This window comes from Lacerta agilis, chromosome 14 (assembly GCF_009819535.1).
Source record: "Lacerta agilis isolate rLacAgi1 chromosome 14, rLacAgi1.pri, whole genome shotgun sequence".
Classification (NCBI taxonomy): domain Eukaryota; kingdom Metazoa; phylum Chordata; class Lepidosauria; order Squamata; family Lacertidae; genus Lacerta; species Lacerta agilis.
The window spans coordinates 19,714,163-19,731,361 of NC_046325.1; the positions used below are offsets into that span (position 1 = coordinate 19,714,163).

The window sequence follows — 17,199 nt, forward strand, 5'->3', positions numbered from 1 at the left end:
ACTGCGTCGTCCCTCTGGTCTCGGATTTTCCCGGTCAGTTTTGCGAGCTCCATATAGTCGATCATTTTCGTCTGCCATTCTTCCACTGTCGGTATCACTTCAGTCTTCCAATTCTTCGCTAATAATATCCTAGCTGCTGTCGTGGCATACAAAAAGATTACTCTATCTTTTACTGGGATTTCCTGGTTCACAATGCCCAGTAAAAAGGCCTTTGGTTTTTTAGTAAATGTATTTTTCAACACCTTCTTAAGTTCAATGGGCTTCTGTCTGCCCTGCTTCTTTATCCCGGGAAAGCCTGAATTTCCTGCAGATTGCTTGAAATATACTTGGAGTCAAGTGGGAATTTCATGCTCTTTATTCAGCTCATAGTAGTGAGGACATGCAGGTCCCCCAAAACATCTGCTTTATATACACTATTTACACAATGGGCCCCACGTGATTGGCTAATTCCGGGATACTCCTGTATGCCAATCAGGTTGTGGATTCACTTTCACCTGGAGCTGGATTGGGTGGCTCCTGTGGACAAATCAGACTGCTGCATTCTGGATCCTATTGTTCTAGGACCAATCAGACTGCTGCATTTTGGATCCTATTCAACTCAGTACATAACATTGCTGTTCCGATTTAGCGCGAAAGAGTGGGTTTTCTGCAGGAAAGCTGTGGGGCATTTTGGAGACCTGTAGAAGAGACTAACATAAGACAACTGCCAATAAATTATTATTGTTGTTTACAAATAGTCAACTTCATACGCATGCATGTACATGCTTGTGCACGAGTACACACACATAGACAGACTTATTGATTATAATCTATATCAAATACATATTTCTTCATTTTTTAATTCTTATTAGCTGTTTCCTGTTATTTAGCTCAGGTCTCAACAAAATAATGTAGCATTTGGGGGAAAAGATGCAACTCAGCAATCCAGCACCAGAGGCTAAGATAGAGAAGATCTCCACAGCAACCATGTATTTCCCCTTGGTACTCAGATAGGACGGAATAAATGATAACCAAACACTGCAAAAGAGCAACATGCTGAAAGTGATGAACTTGGCTTCATTGAAACTGTCAGGTAACTTTCTGGCAAGAAAAGCCACAGTGAAACTCACAATTGCCAGGAAGCCCATGTAGCCAAGAACACAGTAAAACATAGTCACAGACCCCTCATTACATTCTAGTATAATAAGTTCAGTCACTGAGTGCATGTCAACATCTGGGAATGGGGGAGATGTTGCTAGCCAGACAATACATATGCCTATTTGAAGAAGGGAGCATGAAAAAACAATGGAACTGGTCAGCCTTTTCCCCACCCACTTCCTCATTCTGGATCCTGGTTTGGTGGTCATGAAAGCCAGAACCACAGTGATGGTTTTTGCCAGCACACAGGAAAGAGCAACTGAGAAGATGATTCCAAAAGCAATTTGCCGAAGGAGACAAGTCACATTCTCAGGTTGGCCAATGAACAATAATGCACAAAGGAAGCAGAGCAGAAGGTTGATGAGGAGTATGTAGGTGAGGATTCGGTTGTTGGCTTTGACAATGGGTGTGTTGTGGTTCTTCAGAAATGTTAGCAATACCAGTACTGTGATCAAAGCAAAGAGAAGAGCCAGGAAGGCTAAACTGATGCCCAAAGGTTCTGCATAAGACAAGAAGTTTATGTCCTTGGGTATACACACATCCTGGTTCTCGCTAGGATAGTTTTCATCTGAGCATTTATTGCAGTCATTCATATCTGGAAAAAAAGGATGTGACTTGATGATCTGAGCTTGTCATCAATTTCAACAGCATGCTGTGACTGCTCTCCTTACACAGATCCTTTGAAATAAGATTATACAGTCAATGTGGTGTGTAGGGGTGAGTATGGCGGCTTAAGCTTTACATGGATCTAAAGTAGCTCTGACTGGGGTGAGGAATGGAAACGATGTCATCAGCTATCTGGGATCAAAAACATATGCTAAATGTGGTAGTGATGTTATTCTCTAGGAAACTGCAATAGCTGTTTCCATAATCATTCAGTAACTAAAACATTTAAAAAATTAGCACTTGAAGCTGCATAATTTGGTGTGCATATTCTTCTGTATTACAGCCATTATGCATTATAATTCAGTAGTCTTTGTGTTTGATCCAGACTAATTTAAATAGGCTTACATGTATTTGAGAACAATTTGTCAGACACAACTTAATTTAAATACCACTTATTCCTTTTCTCTTTTTTTTGAAAGTTTTATTGAGAATTTTCACAATACATTACAATAAAAAAACTAACTAAACAAAAAAAAACATAAAAAGAGAAAGAAATATACAAACTCCTCTCTCAGATGTAGATCTTAACTCTTATCCCATACAGAAATCCTTGTACAGAGGTCATGTCCATTTCCATGTGACCGTCTGCTTCCTTCTGTTTGATTATTTCTTGATCCAGTCCTGCCAACTTTTCATCAATTTGATCTTGGCCCTCTGTTTATTCCGTTTCCATTTTCTATGTCGTATTTCTGTGGTTCACCATCTGGCTCATTTTCTTTATCTTCTTCATCTTCATCAAATATTATTCTGATCGTTTTTAATTGTTCAGCCATCAACTGCTGAACAATATCAGCAGTTACTGGTTGATCCAGAAGTACCTTTACCATACTGGATATTTTCAATAATCTGGTTATTATTAGCCTCTCAGTCCTACTTAATGCATCCTCTATAGGATCACAGTCCCGAGCTTCCTCAGCAGTGACTGTTATCTCAAAACAAATTATTTTTCCTCACAGTTACCAATAATCACTCCACTTACCATATATTTCAAAAGAAACTAAGTACAATTAACTGGCAGCAGATCCAGGCCTCTATATATATCTCTTACCCTCTTTATTTGAAATTTTCCCCTCTGGACATGGGATGCAATTGTAGCAGCAAAATGGCTCCCCCTCCTTCACTTTCTTGCTAGATCCAGGTTGGCAACTCATAGTACATACGGAATGAGGCTGAGTCTAATGCATAAAGAGCAGAATAATGATGACGAGAACAATGATTAATTAGGGAATCCTTCTGGTTCTGGGTCATTTTGTATGGGGAGAGGGAGAATTACCTGGTATGATGTACCAGGCATTGATAAAGCAGCTTTACTTGGGCATTAGGAGAGAGTGTTGATAATATCACAAATATAGGTGGGTAGCCGTGTTGGTCTGCCATAGTCGAAACAAAATAGAAAATTATTTCCAGTAGCACCTTAGAGACCAACTGAGTTTGTTCTTGGTATGAGCTTTCGTGTGCATGCACACTTCTTCAGATTCTTCTTCAGGTATCTGAAGAAGTGTGCATGCACACGAAAGCTCATACCAAGAACAAACTCAGTTGGTCTCTAAGGTGCGACTGGAAAGAATTTTCTATTTTATCACAAATATATTCATTTCAACTAGACAAAGCATTGCCACACACTGAACACTTATAAGAACTACTTTTTGGGACTGATATTGAGGTGTTTGGGCAGTACTATAAATGCTCAAGGTCACAAACTACGGTACAAGAAAGCAAGCACAATATAATTATACACACATAACCCTTAAACAGCTCAGTACTGCAATACCTCAAGGACTGCCTCTCTCCATATGAACCTACCTGAACCCTGTGGTTGGCCAACCTTTTTGTATTAATACAAACACATTAATCTTCTTTCAATGAGAAACCAGTTTTTCATAGGTGTGTGTGATTGTCAAATTAAAGAAGTTTTAGAGGTCAAGACAGATCATCAGTGCTCATTTCGAACTAGGCATTCTTTAAAATATCTGACACAAGGGCCCTACCTGGTTAAACCAGCTGTGCCACATTATGGCATCTTCATCAATGATAAATGCTTTGTCTGGAGGAGCCTGTGAATCCATCCTTCCAACCCTCACTCTAGTAAGGGAGTTGTTGGATGAAATAATCCAGTTGATAACATCCAAACCAAACACTACCTCGCCATTTTCACTGAAGGAGACCTCATCCCCTGCAGTGTTGTTAAAGGAGACCCTTCTCAGAAAGTAGTGGAGCTAGACAGAAAGAAGATGAAAGGAGGCATTCATTGAAGACTGCACTTTGATCTTTCATACAATGATCAGATGTAGGGATGGTAAACTTGTTGCTCTGAAGGGATATTGACACAAAGGAAAACATTAAAGCCTCGTCTAATAATTAGCAAAGTCCCAAACTAATGGTGGATGGCTTGTCCTCACTTCCGCTTATTCCATGCCTAGAAAGCACAGATCAGAGTGGTTTTCTGCTTGCCCCATGCTTTCTAGGCAAGAGTGGTGATACTTGCTGTGAGAAAGGGTTTGGAGGATGTGGGGCTCTTAAAAGAATGATTCAGATGTCTCTGGCCATTATTACTGGCTCCTGGTTGTGATTAGAATGGCATCACATAAAAGCTTTGATCAACACATACTCACATTTCTGCTGGAATCTTTACATAGCCATATTCGTTTTTTTCTCTGGGAAGTGCTCACACTGACTCATACTTGAGTGCATGAAAGAGTTAACCTGAGCTCAGGTTGCCAGTGGGTGTGGCTCTCAGGAGCCTCTGCCCACACCCTATTTTCTTTCTCTCTTAGTGCTTCCTGGAACAAGCAAGAAGCTATGGAGCCATGACTCCCTGCAAGTGAACTGAATCTCTCTAAAATGAGTTTTTAAATCTTGTGTCTTTGCTACCCCAAAGACTGCATGATCCTTTTTGTAAGGAAACCAAGCCCTTTTTGTGTCATTTGGATTTTTTAAATAAAAAATCTTTGTTGTTCTGCCAGTAGATGGAAACTTGCTAACTGTAACTTCTGACATGCTGAAGAAAATATTCACTTATTTGGAAAGCTAAGTGTCTGTAATTTATTCTGGTCTAAGTATTTTTGTGGGGGACATTTGTTTAAAGGTGGATGAGGTCAGGTGTAAATCTAATCAAGTTTAATGTGCTTGGAACAATTGGCATTGTGCTAACTCTGCTACAAGACAGTAAGAATCTCTCTTCCAAACCTCTGTCTTCAACAGGTGCCATAAATGTATCACAATATATCATAAACCAACCAGGCCACCTTTAACTTCAATTCCTCCTGCCCTGTCTACAAAGTATAAATCCAGCACTGGTTTCCTCTTTCTGATACACACAAAAAAAGCTGTGAAGCCAGGCAGCAAAGACCAGGTCTGCAACACTGAGGTAGCCCAGATGTTAGAAGGAAGTAGCGGTAAGACCCAATTTCTGCCACTTGAGACTCTTCCACTCAGGAGTGCCAACTCGAATGAAATATTGTGGGGACCAAGGTAAGCCCCACCTCACATAATCAATCTCATGATGCAGTGCACATACACCATTTGAATGAGAATGCTCATAAACTTTGTGGGGCCCCAGTCCCCTCAAATATTTTATTGTGGGGACCAAAACCCCACAGTCCCTAGGAGTTGGCTCCTATGGTTCAACTCCTTACCTTCCAGAACTGTTGGCTCCAATTCTTCTGTTTCCTTTTGTGCACCAGTCCTCTGTGTCTAAGCCTACCTGCAGACATCACATGTAAAGCATAGGCCACAGCATAAACAGCATTGTAGATACTATAGCTATGACCTGTCATGCTCATTTCAAAAAAATCCCCAGGAAGGCTCTCCAGCTTCTCTTCCCCAGTGCAAATATCCCCCTCCATTTTATTATCCATGGAATCTTGGAATTCACAGCCAAAGGCCTGTTGCCAGAAGTCCCTGATAAAACCATCTCCATCTGTAATGGATGGATTTCGGCTCTTGACATATTGATGAAATCCTTCTAGGTCATTCAAATGAATTGCAAATGATAAAGTGCCATGGAACATATCTAAATTGAAATTCCTTTGAATGGTATATGCAATGAACATCATCTGGGCTGTTGTTATCCATACTTTCCCTTTTACATTCATAGTCACTTGTGTAGCGTCTTTTAGATATGGAAGCCACCTTAAAAATGCCATTGTGTAAGATTCTCCATAGAGCACCACAACATTAGCTTTACTAGCCATTATTTCATCATGTACTTTTGCCCCTTGTTCAATAATATTATATGTTTTACTGACAAAACTAACTTTTGGGATTCTTCCTATAAAAGCAAAGCAGATACCACTTTTTGTAAACATTGGGAGTACAGTTTGAACAATTCTTTCTCCATTGTCATTATCCATCACAACAACCCCAATCCATGTCCATCTGAAATGTAGAAGTAAAGAGAGGATCCCTGCAAACTGTTGGTGTTCCTGGGGGGGCCATCTGGTAGAAGGAAAATCCTGGGATTTTATCACCCATCACTGGAGCAGGCCCATATGTGAGCTAAAGAGAGATCAGAGAAAGGTGATAGAGATCCTATCAGTTTACAGCAGATTCAACTATTTACAGCCACTCACACAGGTTATTTCAGGAATTGTTTTCTAGTCTGATATCCAATTTAGTTAATCTCTCAGAGATTAACAGGTGATTAACAGGATTTAAGTTTCAGTGAGTAGAAATAATGCTGGTAAAATTTCAATCTGGTCTCAATCTACAGTTTATCCCATTCCCCCCAGTCAATACACACAACAAAATTTATGCAGATGCACTCTCACTTTATATCCCTTTCTTCATAACTCAGGTTGGGAACCTTTCTTACTGCAAAGAAAATGAGAGCTTTGCTATTTAGGGGGTGCTGATGCTTTTCTGATGTGGGCTCCATGTTTTTCAGGCGAAATCTGGTGGTTGCCACATGCCAATGAAGCTGAAGCTAAAATTCAGTAGAACTGGAGTCAAATGTGTGTTGGGCAACTCCCCAAACAAATCTCTTTGTGTCCTTCATTTTTCTCCCTCTCGCTTCCTATCACCACTCCCCTTCATGTTACACATATGAAATCAGGGCAGCTGGAGAGATATATTAGAAGTGCATTCTTGGCACCTGCAACCACTCCATCTCAGTAGTGTTTAAAAAGCAAATTACATATTTGGGTAGGTGGGAGAAGATCTGGATTAGAAAAGTGGCATATAATTGGTAGGGGGTGTTTAACCCTATTATTGCATTGTGCTCCCATTCCAAAATTAATGCACACCAAAATCTTGCATTGGGGAAAAACAATTATTTCAAAGCAAAGCAAGATCCCGAGTTTGGATAGGGACCATAGTGGTGCAAGGAGTTAAAGTCTCCCTGCGCTTCAAATCAAGGAACTGATCCAGATTAGCTGCCACAACTGTAAATTACATCAAAATGTTTATCATATTTGCCTAGAAAGCTAATCATGCAATTTCTATTTATGTAGTTGTTATCCTGACTGATTTGGATCTCACATGTATTTAAGTTATCCTATTTTTGATGGGTTATGTCAGGGGAAATCACGGTACATTTTATAATGTGCAGTTCATTCCTAGACCTACATATGTTCAGTCTGGGACTGGAATCAACCCAGAAATGCAGAATTTATTCAGAAGATACACCAGTGATTATTAAAAGGTATTCAACATGAAAAACATGCAAACAAAACACATTAACTTGGAGCATAAAAATGCTTATGGGAACGTGGTCTGTGACACTGCAGAGGTGGTGTAAATTTTCAAATCCATGACTACTTATATAAAGTTTAATATCTCTCTACTTTCCCCCCAAAGTAGCCTAGGATACAAAACCCACAAACAGTAAAACACCTAAAAAAAGTTCTAAAAGCAATTCCAATACAGATGCAGGCTTTGTAACATCTACTGAAAAGGTTTGTGTGAAGAGGACTGCCTTAGGCACTGAAACGGCAACAGGGACTGTTTCTGCCTGGTATTTAATGCCCCTTCAGGGGAAGAATAACTTGAACCAATGCAGGCAATAGATCAATTATCTGGACTTGGGGACCCCTCCCCAAGGTGCCTCCATCTCGCTAGGATTCAGAATCAGTTTGTTAGCCCTCATCTAGCACACCATTGAGTCTGGGCTTGCACAATATCTAGTGATTTAATATTGCAGCAAAATAGTGTACTGATGACTTCAAGTCCAAATCTCCTTTTGACAACACTCAATGGATTCATAGAGGTGTTAAATGACATGTGGCATTTGATGGTGCCCTGTGGCACCCCTCGCAGCACAACTGCCATGGGACTGAAAGATAATTGCCCATTGTTTTTCTCTGAAAGCAACCCTGCAGATAGGATCACAACCAGTGCCTACAATCCCAATTAACTAGGTTGATTTGGAAGGACCACATGTTAATGGTATGAAAGGTCATTGAGAAATCAAGTCAGTCACAGTCTCCTATCAACACCCTGTAAATATCATCCATCAGGACAACCAAAGATGATTCAGTTCCATAACCTGACCTGAACCCAGATTGAAATTACAGGTAGGTAGCCGTGTTGGTATGCCATAGTCAAAACAAAATAAAAAATAAAAAAAAATTCCTTCCAGTAGCACCTTAGAGACCAACTAAGTTTGTTCTTGGTATGAGCTTTCGTGTGCATGCACACTTCTTCAGATACACTGAAACCGAAGTCATTGGTCAAGATAATTGGTTTTATGGAACAGTACTTGCAATTGTTGCACATCAAACCTTTCAATCAGCTTCATTAAAATGTGATTTGTTCAACTGGGAGCTGTTTGTCACAAACCAATGAACATAAAAAAACTGTCTTATATTAAAGACCAACTAGCAGTCTGAGTTTGCCTAGTTCTGTATACCAACTATATTTTACGAACTTCCTGTTTCCAATCCCATTTTCTTCCCTCGTTTATGAATTCAAAGGAGGGCTTTTCTTAATCTGGGTATAAGAATGAAACAACAATGTTTGATCAGATTATTCCTAATGCACCCATTTTGCTTCCGATGCACAAAATAAAAAGAATAAAAGATGTATGGAAAGAGTATTGGATTCTCATGCAGAAGTGTTCTACCTGTGGAATCTTATAGACATGTGAGATGGTTGCCACATGAAGGGAGATCTCGGTGTCAAGTCCCCCAATGACAGCTGTCAGATTATTCTGGATATCACATATATAATTTGGGGCAAATTTATCCAGTGTGGATAAAAGTAGCATAGTGGCATGATAAGTCTTCCTTGCATTGTCATTGCTGTCATAGATGTGGAAGCCCAAGGTGTAGTTGGGTAAGATGTGAGGGTTTTCGTTGATCTCCTTTACTGCAAATGCCAAGGCCAGGATGTGCTGGTAAGCCTTAGGCACCACCCTAGAACAAGAATGGCAATCTATCTTCATCAAAATGATACTTCATACTGGTATGTCCTTTACATTTAAACTCAGAAGTTAATCATTTCAGTGTTATGTTGCCCTCACAAGGAACATAAAAGGAGAGAATGAGATTTCAACTTCAGAAGAGAAGCTTTCCTATTAATTCTACCCAGTGACCCCCCCTAAAAATGTACAGTGGTGCCCCGCTAGACGAAAATAATTCGTTCTGCGAGTATTTTCGTCTAGCGGGTTTTTCGTCTAGCGAAGCGGCAATGTAACCGCGGTTTTCGCTAGACGAAAAAAAAAGACGAAAATTTTTTGTCTTGCGAGGCAGCCCCATAGACTTTTTCGTCTTGCAGGGCAGCCTCCCGCTAGACGAATGCCTTCGTTTAGTGAGTTTTTCGTCTAGCGAGGCATTCGTCTAGCGGGGCACCACTGTATAGGGGTACTCTCATTTTAACTCAAGAAAATCACCATTTCATAGTTCAAATTGGAGAAAATAAATACAGTAAATGGACAAAAGTACAAAGATTCACAAAATTTTTAGGGGTATGCATACCCCTGCATACTCTCAGGAAAAAAGCACTGATTCTACCTGTTGCAGAAAGATTATAAGAATGATCTGCTCAATGGTACACAAATTTCAGGCACACAAATATAAATTCCTCCCAACAAAGTGTTATTCATTTCCTTGTGGAGCAACAGGAATGATTCCCCTATTATTTCCCCTATTAATTCTATTAATTGCCTTAACTTAACAGCACAATCTTCTGTAATAACAGTCACAAGTGGATGTGAAGGGAGTTATTCTCAAATAAACGTTTATAGGTTTGCAGCCGCAGCAGGTGTTCTGAGGCTGCTGTTCTAGGAGTAATCATTCCTGGAACAAAATATATAGAAGTAAAAAATAAAATAAAATAGCTAAGTTCTTACACAAGGTCTACAGACAACTCCGGTGAGGCTGGTTCAGTGAAGGTTGCTGGATCGGAGTAGAAGCCACCATGAGAAGCAATGCCACCAATGATAAAATCTCCTGACTGATGGTACTTATGAAGTGGCTGATGTGGAAACTGAATCCTGCAATTTTCTACGTGGACCTGACATACCTTTGGAGTAAATATTGCTAGCAGCAAGGCAGCAAAAAAGACCATCTTCCATACAAGGGCATATCTACATTCTACCACATATTCATCTAATCTCTTCCACAGCACTGTCATCATATTACATTACATTACAACTGTCTAACCTGAAAGGTTGTTTAGTTTTGGGAGTGGTGGGAATCTAGGACATCCAGGATAAGAGTAATGTACCCCATACAGTTTTTTTTTTCATAGTCATGGCTATATTTATAACATCCTCCAACAGTTTTGTTTTGTGTTTTTCCAGGGCCACTGAAAGTGCACCAAGGATTTGTGAAGCAGCAGAATTAATTACAGACTTTTTGATCATCAAACAGGAAGGTAATTATTAAGACAAAATGCTGGGTTCACTGTACAATTGATGGAGAATATTTACAACTCTCATATTACCTCCCCCCTCATTAGATTATATGGAAACAGTGATGGAGAGGGGAATTTTGAAGTTAGGAACTTATCATAACAGTCCCTGTAGCCAAAGGAGACTCCAAAATTTAAAGTGGTATATGTAGCATGTAGGAATTAGGCAATGGTTCACATCTGTGATCAGCCATGAGGCACAACAGCAATTCTGTTATTTGAGAGAGAGAGAGAGAGAGAGAGAGAGAGAGCTCCGTTGAACTCTGGATTTAATTCAGCATAGTTTTACAAATTTCAAAATGCAAACCACATTTAGTTTTAAGAAAAGATATTCAGTGAGCTAAAAGACAACCTTTTGCTTTTAATTAAAAGGACAAAAAGAGGGAGGAGACTGGGAGGAGGAAGTGTCAGAAGTGGAAGAAGTAACAGAGAGAGTGAGCAAGGAGAGTTGGTGGCAGAGAGAAGTCCAGAATCAGAATCAGAAGCTGAAGCAGGAGAGGAGGAAGGCAAAACAGCAGAAATGAGTTTGGCTGGTGAAGAAGCCAGGTGACTTCCCCTCCTGCTGCAAGAAGTCCCCCCCCCCATCTTCTTGGACCAGAAGATATAAAAAGAGGGAGGAGCAGAGACCTAACGAGAAAAGTTGCTGTGCTCATTAGGCATGGCACTTCTGAGCAGACCTTATTTCTTCTAATAATGAGTTAACTTCACTTACTTTGAGTGATTTATTCTTGACACCCGCTCCTGACAGTCCACCATCTCCCAAGCGAGCCCATTCTGCTGTCTAACAACACTTACTGTCAGAGAGTTATTCCTGATATTAGTCAGAATCTTATTTTTTTCTTTTTCTTAAAATATAATTTTTATTAGATTTTTTAGCTAAAACATACAAAACGAAAAAACACAACACACATAAAAAATACATAACAAAAACACTAACATATTACTTTTCTAAAAATGTAATCTTTCCTCACATCATCCCGGGACTTCCTCCTGTCTCCTCCTCCTGCGTCCCTTGTGAATACCTTTTATGTAACTTCCCAAATTTCTTTCTATTCTAATTTTTTACATAAAATCATTACTATCTCAAACCTCTTCACTTTACTATAACATTGCCTAATAATTAACTTATATCTTATCCTAATCCTTATCATCTTCTAATTTAATCATCTATCTTCTACTCTACAACTTATCTTACCCTCAGGTTATATCTAACTTTCAATCATACAATGGTCTTTTAAATACAATTTAAAATTCTTCCACTCTTTTTCCACTGCGTCGTCCCTCTGGTCACGGAGTTTCCCGGTCATTTCTGCAAGCTCCATATATTCCATCATTTTCAGCTGCCATTCTTCGATCGTTGGTAGTTCTTCTGTCTTCCAGTTCTTAGCTATCAAAATTCTAGCTACTGTTGTGGCATACAAAAACAAGTTCCTCTCCCTTTTGGTGTGTAGTCAGAATCTTCTTTCTTGTAACTTGAAGCCACTGGTTCGTGTACTACCCTCCAGCGTAGGATAAAACATGCTTGCTCAGCCCCCACCCACCCCAGTGCCTATGGCAGGCACAACCCTGCTCAAGCATCCACCTGGAAGCTGGAAAATGGATAAGCGCCTAATGCCTGGACCAAAGCTTACCTACATCTGTAATCAATTAAAGTTGTGGCCAATTTCAAATCCCAGAATGTTGTCATATGCCGTTTGCTTACACCTGTTCTTGGTATTGCCTTTCACCACCGGGAGGCGCTGTGAGTAGGTCCGCAATAAGAATTGCAGCTGTAGTGCATATTGGTTGTCTCTAGCAAAGAACAATCAAGCTACTGATTCTATGCAACAGGTTCAAGTCTGGCTGGCGGACAGCAGTTCTGAATACTCTCCAGAAATTGGGCTTTGCTCCTCAAGCCCTTCTAAACTTGGGCCTGGGCCAAGCAAGATCTGTGATTAGGCAAAGAATCATGGACACAGGACTGCTTGAGGTCCCCCGATTATATAATCGTAGAAAATGAGAGGTATGTTGTGGTGCTGGCAGCATACCTCTATTTTCTTGTATCAAGAAACACAAGGCCTTTACTGTAGCCAGAAGCTTGGCCTTGCTCTCGCCGGTTTTGGAAGGAGCATTTGGAAAAGTCCTGTATGCTCAGAGACTTTGCACCTGCCCATTAGGGGAAATAGGAGGCCCCAAACATTTATTTTTTAGATGTCCCTTTTATGACGAGGAATGCAGAGATACCATTGACCCCCAGCTGGCGAGGCTTGCTGACCTTCCGGATAAGTCTAAACTCAATTTTCTCCTCTTAGGCAAATACCACAATACGACTTGGATGGTCGCCAGATTCTGCGTGCAGATTTGCAGGCGCAGACCACCCCCTGAAGCAAATTAGTTCGCTAGGAAAACAGTCAAAGACGGCCTCCAGGATGTCAGGGCCAATTTGTATGGTAGCCCAAATTTTTAGGTCTTTATTTGTATATGCGCTTATCTTAGATTTTAATCTTTAAGCTGTTGTTGTACACTGCTTTACATGTATATTTTATTCTTGTGAAAGCTGTCCCAGTTGTGCTTTTCGAGCTGGTCTTTGACTGTAATAAATTATGATGATGATGACTTCAATTCCCCTCCTCCAAATTCTCAAATGCTAGAAACTGAAATCATGGTTTGTTTGGTTTTTATATCAAATATCACTTCACAAAACTTTCTTCCTGATCCCTCTTTGCTTATTCTCTCTGTAGAGAATGATACCAACCACCAATCAGGTGGGGTTGGTGATCAAAATGAATAGTCAAATCCAGATGGTTCTCCTCTATTGTTTTAACACTCAAATTAAAATTGTAAATAAAATTCAAGGTTAAAAAGAAAGTATTTTTTAACCTAGCAAAATATAAATGAAGTAAACTGTTGCAAATGTTCATCATAAACTAGTATTACAGATTAAAATGCATAAATATGTAAATAATGTGTAGTGCAAAGCAATTTGCACTTCTGTTTACAAATAATGGATACATGATTTAAATTTTTTTTTAAATATTTTTTAGCAAACCAAGGTGGAAAATACTTGGAGAGCCAGTGTGGTGTAGTGGTTAAGAGTGGTAGATTCATAATCTGGTGAACCGGGTTCGCGTCTCCACTCCTCCACATGCAGCTGCTGGGTGACCTTGGGCTAGTCACACTTCTCTGAAGTCTCTCAGCCTCACTCACCTCAGAGAGTGTTTGTTGTGGGGGAGGAAGGGAAAAGGAGATTGTTAGCCGCTTTGAGACTCCTTCGGGTAGTGATAAAGCGGGATATCAAATCCAAATTCTTCTTCTTCTTCTTCTTCTTCTTCTTCTTCTTCTTCTTCTTCTTCTTCTTCTTCTTCTTAGGTTGAATAAGTGGGTGAAAGGATATACACTTGAGAGTCTGTATTCAATAGATTGCTTTGACATCCCCACTCACATGTGAACAAATATAGAAGAGGAAGCTGAATCACACTGCAAAGTCCCACCCTCTCAGGTTTATACAACGCACCATAAGCTTTATAGTAAGGGAGGCAACTAGTGCATCATGACATGAAAAGGCTCCCCACTGCACATACAATAATTTAAAATTAAGGAGGACTGCAAATGAGCCAAAGGTGATGTACTGGAGTGGGCAGCACTTGACATGTTCCTCTCCCTAGTTTTGTTTTGTTTTGTTATTTTGACTTGGAGTAGATGGCTCTTTGGCATCTTCCACCATGACTTGTTTTATGTTTGCATGGAATTAGAAGGACTGTAGACTGAATTCTATTCTCCAAACACATTCCTCAACTGGGAGAGACTGAAGTCTTGTAGATAAAATTTCCGTTAACCAGCTGAAGAAAAGGGAACTACAAATATTGTACTGTACACAAACATTCATACAACACATCAGCATACATCAACATTCTATAACAAAGAACTCACAATGAAAACTTCAATCTTTTCTTCTGATTAGCTGTTCTCTGTTGTTCAGCTGAGGCTGAAACAAAATGATATAACACTTTGGGGAAAAGATGCAACCAAACAACCCAGCGCTGGAAGCTAAGACAGAGAAGATCTCCACGGCTACCATATATTTCCCTTTAGTGCTCAAGTAACTAGGAACAAAAGATAACCAAACGCTACAAAAGACCAACATGCTGAAAGTGATGAACTTGGCTTCATTGAAACTGTCTGGCAACTTCCTGGCAAGGAAAGCCACAGTCAAACTTACAATTGCCAGGAAGCCCATGTAGATGAGGACACAGTAAAACATAGTCACAGACCCCTCATTACATTCTAGTATAATTTCTTCAGCCATTGTGTGCATGTCAACATCTAGGAATGGGGGAGAGGTTGCCAGCCACACAATACAAATGCCTGTTTGAATAAGGGAACAGGAAAGAACAATGGAGCAGGCCAGTCTTTTCCCCACCCACTTCCTCATCCTGGAACCTGGTTTGGTGGCCATGAAAGCCAGAACGACCGTGATAGTCTTTGCTAGGACACAAGAAACAGCCACTGAGAAGATAACGCCGAAAGCAGTTTGTCGGAGGAGACATGTTACATTCTCTGGTTGGCCAATGAATAATAAAGCACAAAGAAAACAGAGCTGTAGGGAGATGAGGAGAGTGTAGGTGAGGTAGCGGTTGTTGGCTTTGACGATGGGAGTGTTGCGGTTCTTCAGAAATATTCCCAGCACCAGTGCTGTGATTAAAGCAAAGGAAAGAGAAAGGAAGGCTAAACTAATGCCTAAAGACTCTTCATAAGACAAGAAGCTTATATCCTTGGGAATGCATGTATCTTTCCTCTTGCTAGGATAGTTTTCATCTGAGCATTTATTACAGTCATTCATATCTGGAGAAAGAAAGATGTTTATTGCCATTAATTTCAACAGCATGCCATAATTGCTCTCCTTTCACATATCCATTAAAATCCAGTGAAACCGTCAGTGTTGATACTATAAAGTGTTTAGGGGTTTGATGGATATAAAGTAGCATCAGAGTGGAAATAGGCATGCTACATTGAAAATGAGGTGGTCATCCATTTGGGGCTAAATGTGGCATAAATGTTTCAATAACATCTCAATAACATTCTAAACATTCCTCTGGATAACAGAACACAGAAGCCTTTGGGTTTGATCCAAAATAACTTAAGCAAACTTACACCACTTGCATTTATTTCAATTGGAGCTGAGGGCAAGTAATGGCAAGTGGATCCAGCCCTCTATGTCTATTGCTTACCCTCCATGTTTGAAATCTTCCCGTCTGGGCATGGGATGCAATGGTAGCAACAAAAAGGCTCCCCTTCCTTCACTTTCTTGCTAAATCCAGGTTGGCAACTCACAGTACATAGAGAATGAGGCTGAACCTAATCCATAATGAAAGAGCATAATAATTATTAGGAAACCTTTCTGGTTCTGGGTACTTTTGTGTGGGGAGAGGGAGAAACTATTTGGTATGATATATCAGATATTTTTTCAAACTAGAGAAAGCATTACTCTTCACTGAAAGCCAGTACAAACACCTTCTATTTTTCACCGAAATGGAGGTGTTTGGGCAGATCACTGTATAACCAACTGCACACACCTCAGTGGGTGTGTATGATTTTCAAAGGAAAGCAGTTTTAGAAATCTGGACAGATCCCCAGTGCTCATTCAGTACTGGAACTCATTTGAAAAAAGGAGATACTTGGAGCCTACTTGGTTAAACCAGCTGTGCCATGTTATGGCATCTTCATCAAGGGAAAATGCATGATCTGGAGAAGCCTTTGGGTCCATCCTTCCAACTCTCACTCTATGAAAGGATTGGTTGGAGTAAAAAATCCAGTTGATAATGTCCAAGCCACTTAGTACCTCCCCATACTGGTTGAAGGAGACTTCATCTCCCACAGTGTTGTTAAATGTGATACTTCTTAAAAAGCGGTGGAGCTAGATTGGAAAAAACAAAACAAAGGCAGGAGTTTAGTGAAGACTGCCTTTTGATCTTTCAGACAAAGATCTATTGTAGAGATGGTGAAACTTGTTCCTATAAAGGCATGTTAACACACAGGAAAACCTTTCTCATTTAATGTTGAGTGGAGCCCAGAGTCAATGAAAGATGGTGACTGAGCCTGATATGGTGGATTTTCCAATAAATTTTCTCCCCCACACATCCTGCTTTCTTGTTATTTTTGCCACTCTCCTCTCTCTCAGGAGTGGTGTGGGATCACTTGCTCTGATCAAGCATTTGTGGAATTGGGGGTGCTAAGAAAGTGGTGCAGATGCCTCTGGCCGCCATCACTGCTTCTTCATTGTAATTGGAGTCACATCTGAATTGATTGTGTGGGATCTCACAGCCCCACCCCACCATGGGCATTTTCTGCTTGAATAAGCTCCCTACATTTGTGTAGTACCATCATTTCATACTATCTGCAAAGTATAGCTACAACACTGTTTTCCTTTTTCTCACACTCATGCAGAAAGCTGTAAATCCAGGCAGCAAAGAGCAGAGCACTGAGGAACCCCAGATGTTGGGAGGAAGAAACATGCAGAAAAAGCTTTCGACAACCCATCATGGGCTTTCTTACAGAGTGTCATTGAAG

The 17,199-nt window shown here is 40.2% G+C and overlaps 1 protein-coding gene and 1 pseudogene across 1 annotated transcript; both read right to left on the reverse strand.

Annotated features, from left to right (window-relative positions):
• Positions 1–809: 809 nt before the first annotated feature.
• Positions 810–10,308, reverse strand: LOC117057557 (annotated as a pseudogene).
• Positions 10,309–14,572: 4,264 nt separating this feature from the next.
• Positions 14,573–15,978, reverse strand: LOC117057558 (vomeronasal type-2 receptor 26-like). Its single transcript, XM_033168406.1, has 2 exons — positions 15,861–15,978; positions 14,573–15,474 (listed from the first exon to the last, which is right to left on the reverse strand). The coding sequence occupies exons 1-2, from the start codon at positions 15,865–15,867 to the stop codon at positions 14,573–14,575; spliced, it is 909 nt and encodes a 302-aa protein (XP_033024297.1). The 5' UTR covers positions 15,868–15,978.
• Between the last annotated feature and the right edge of the window lie 1,221 nt (positions 15,979–17,199).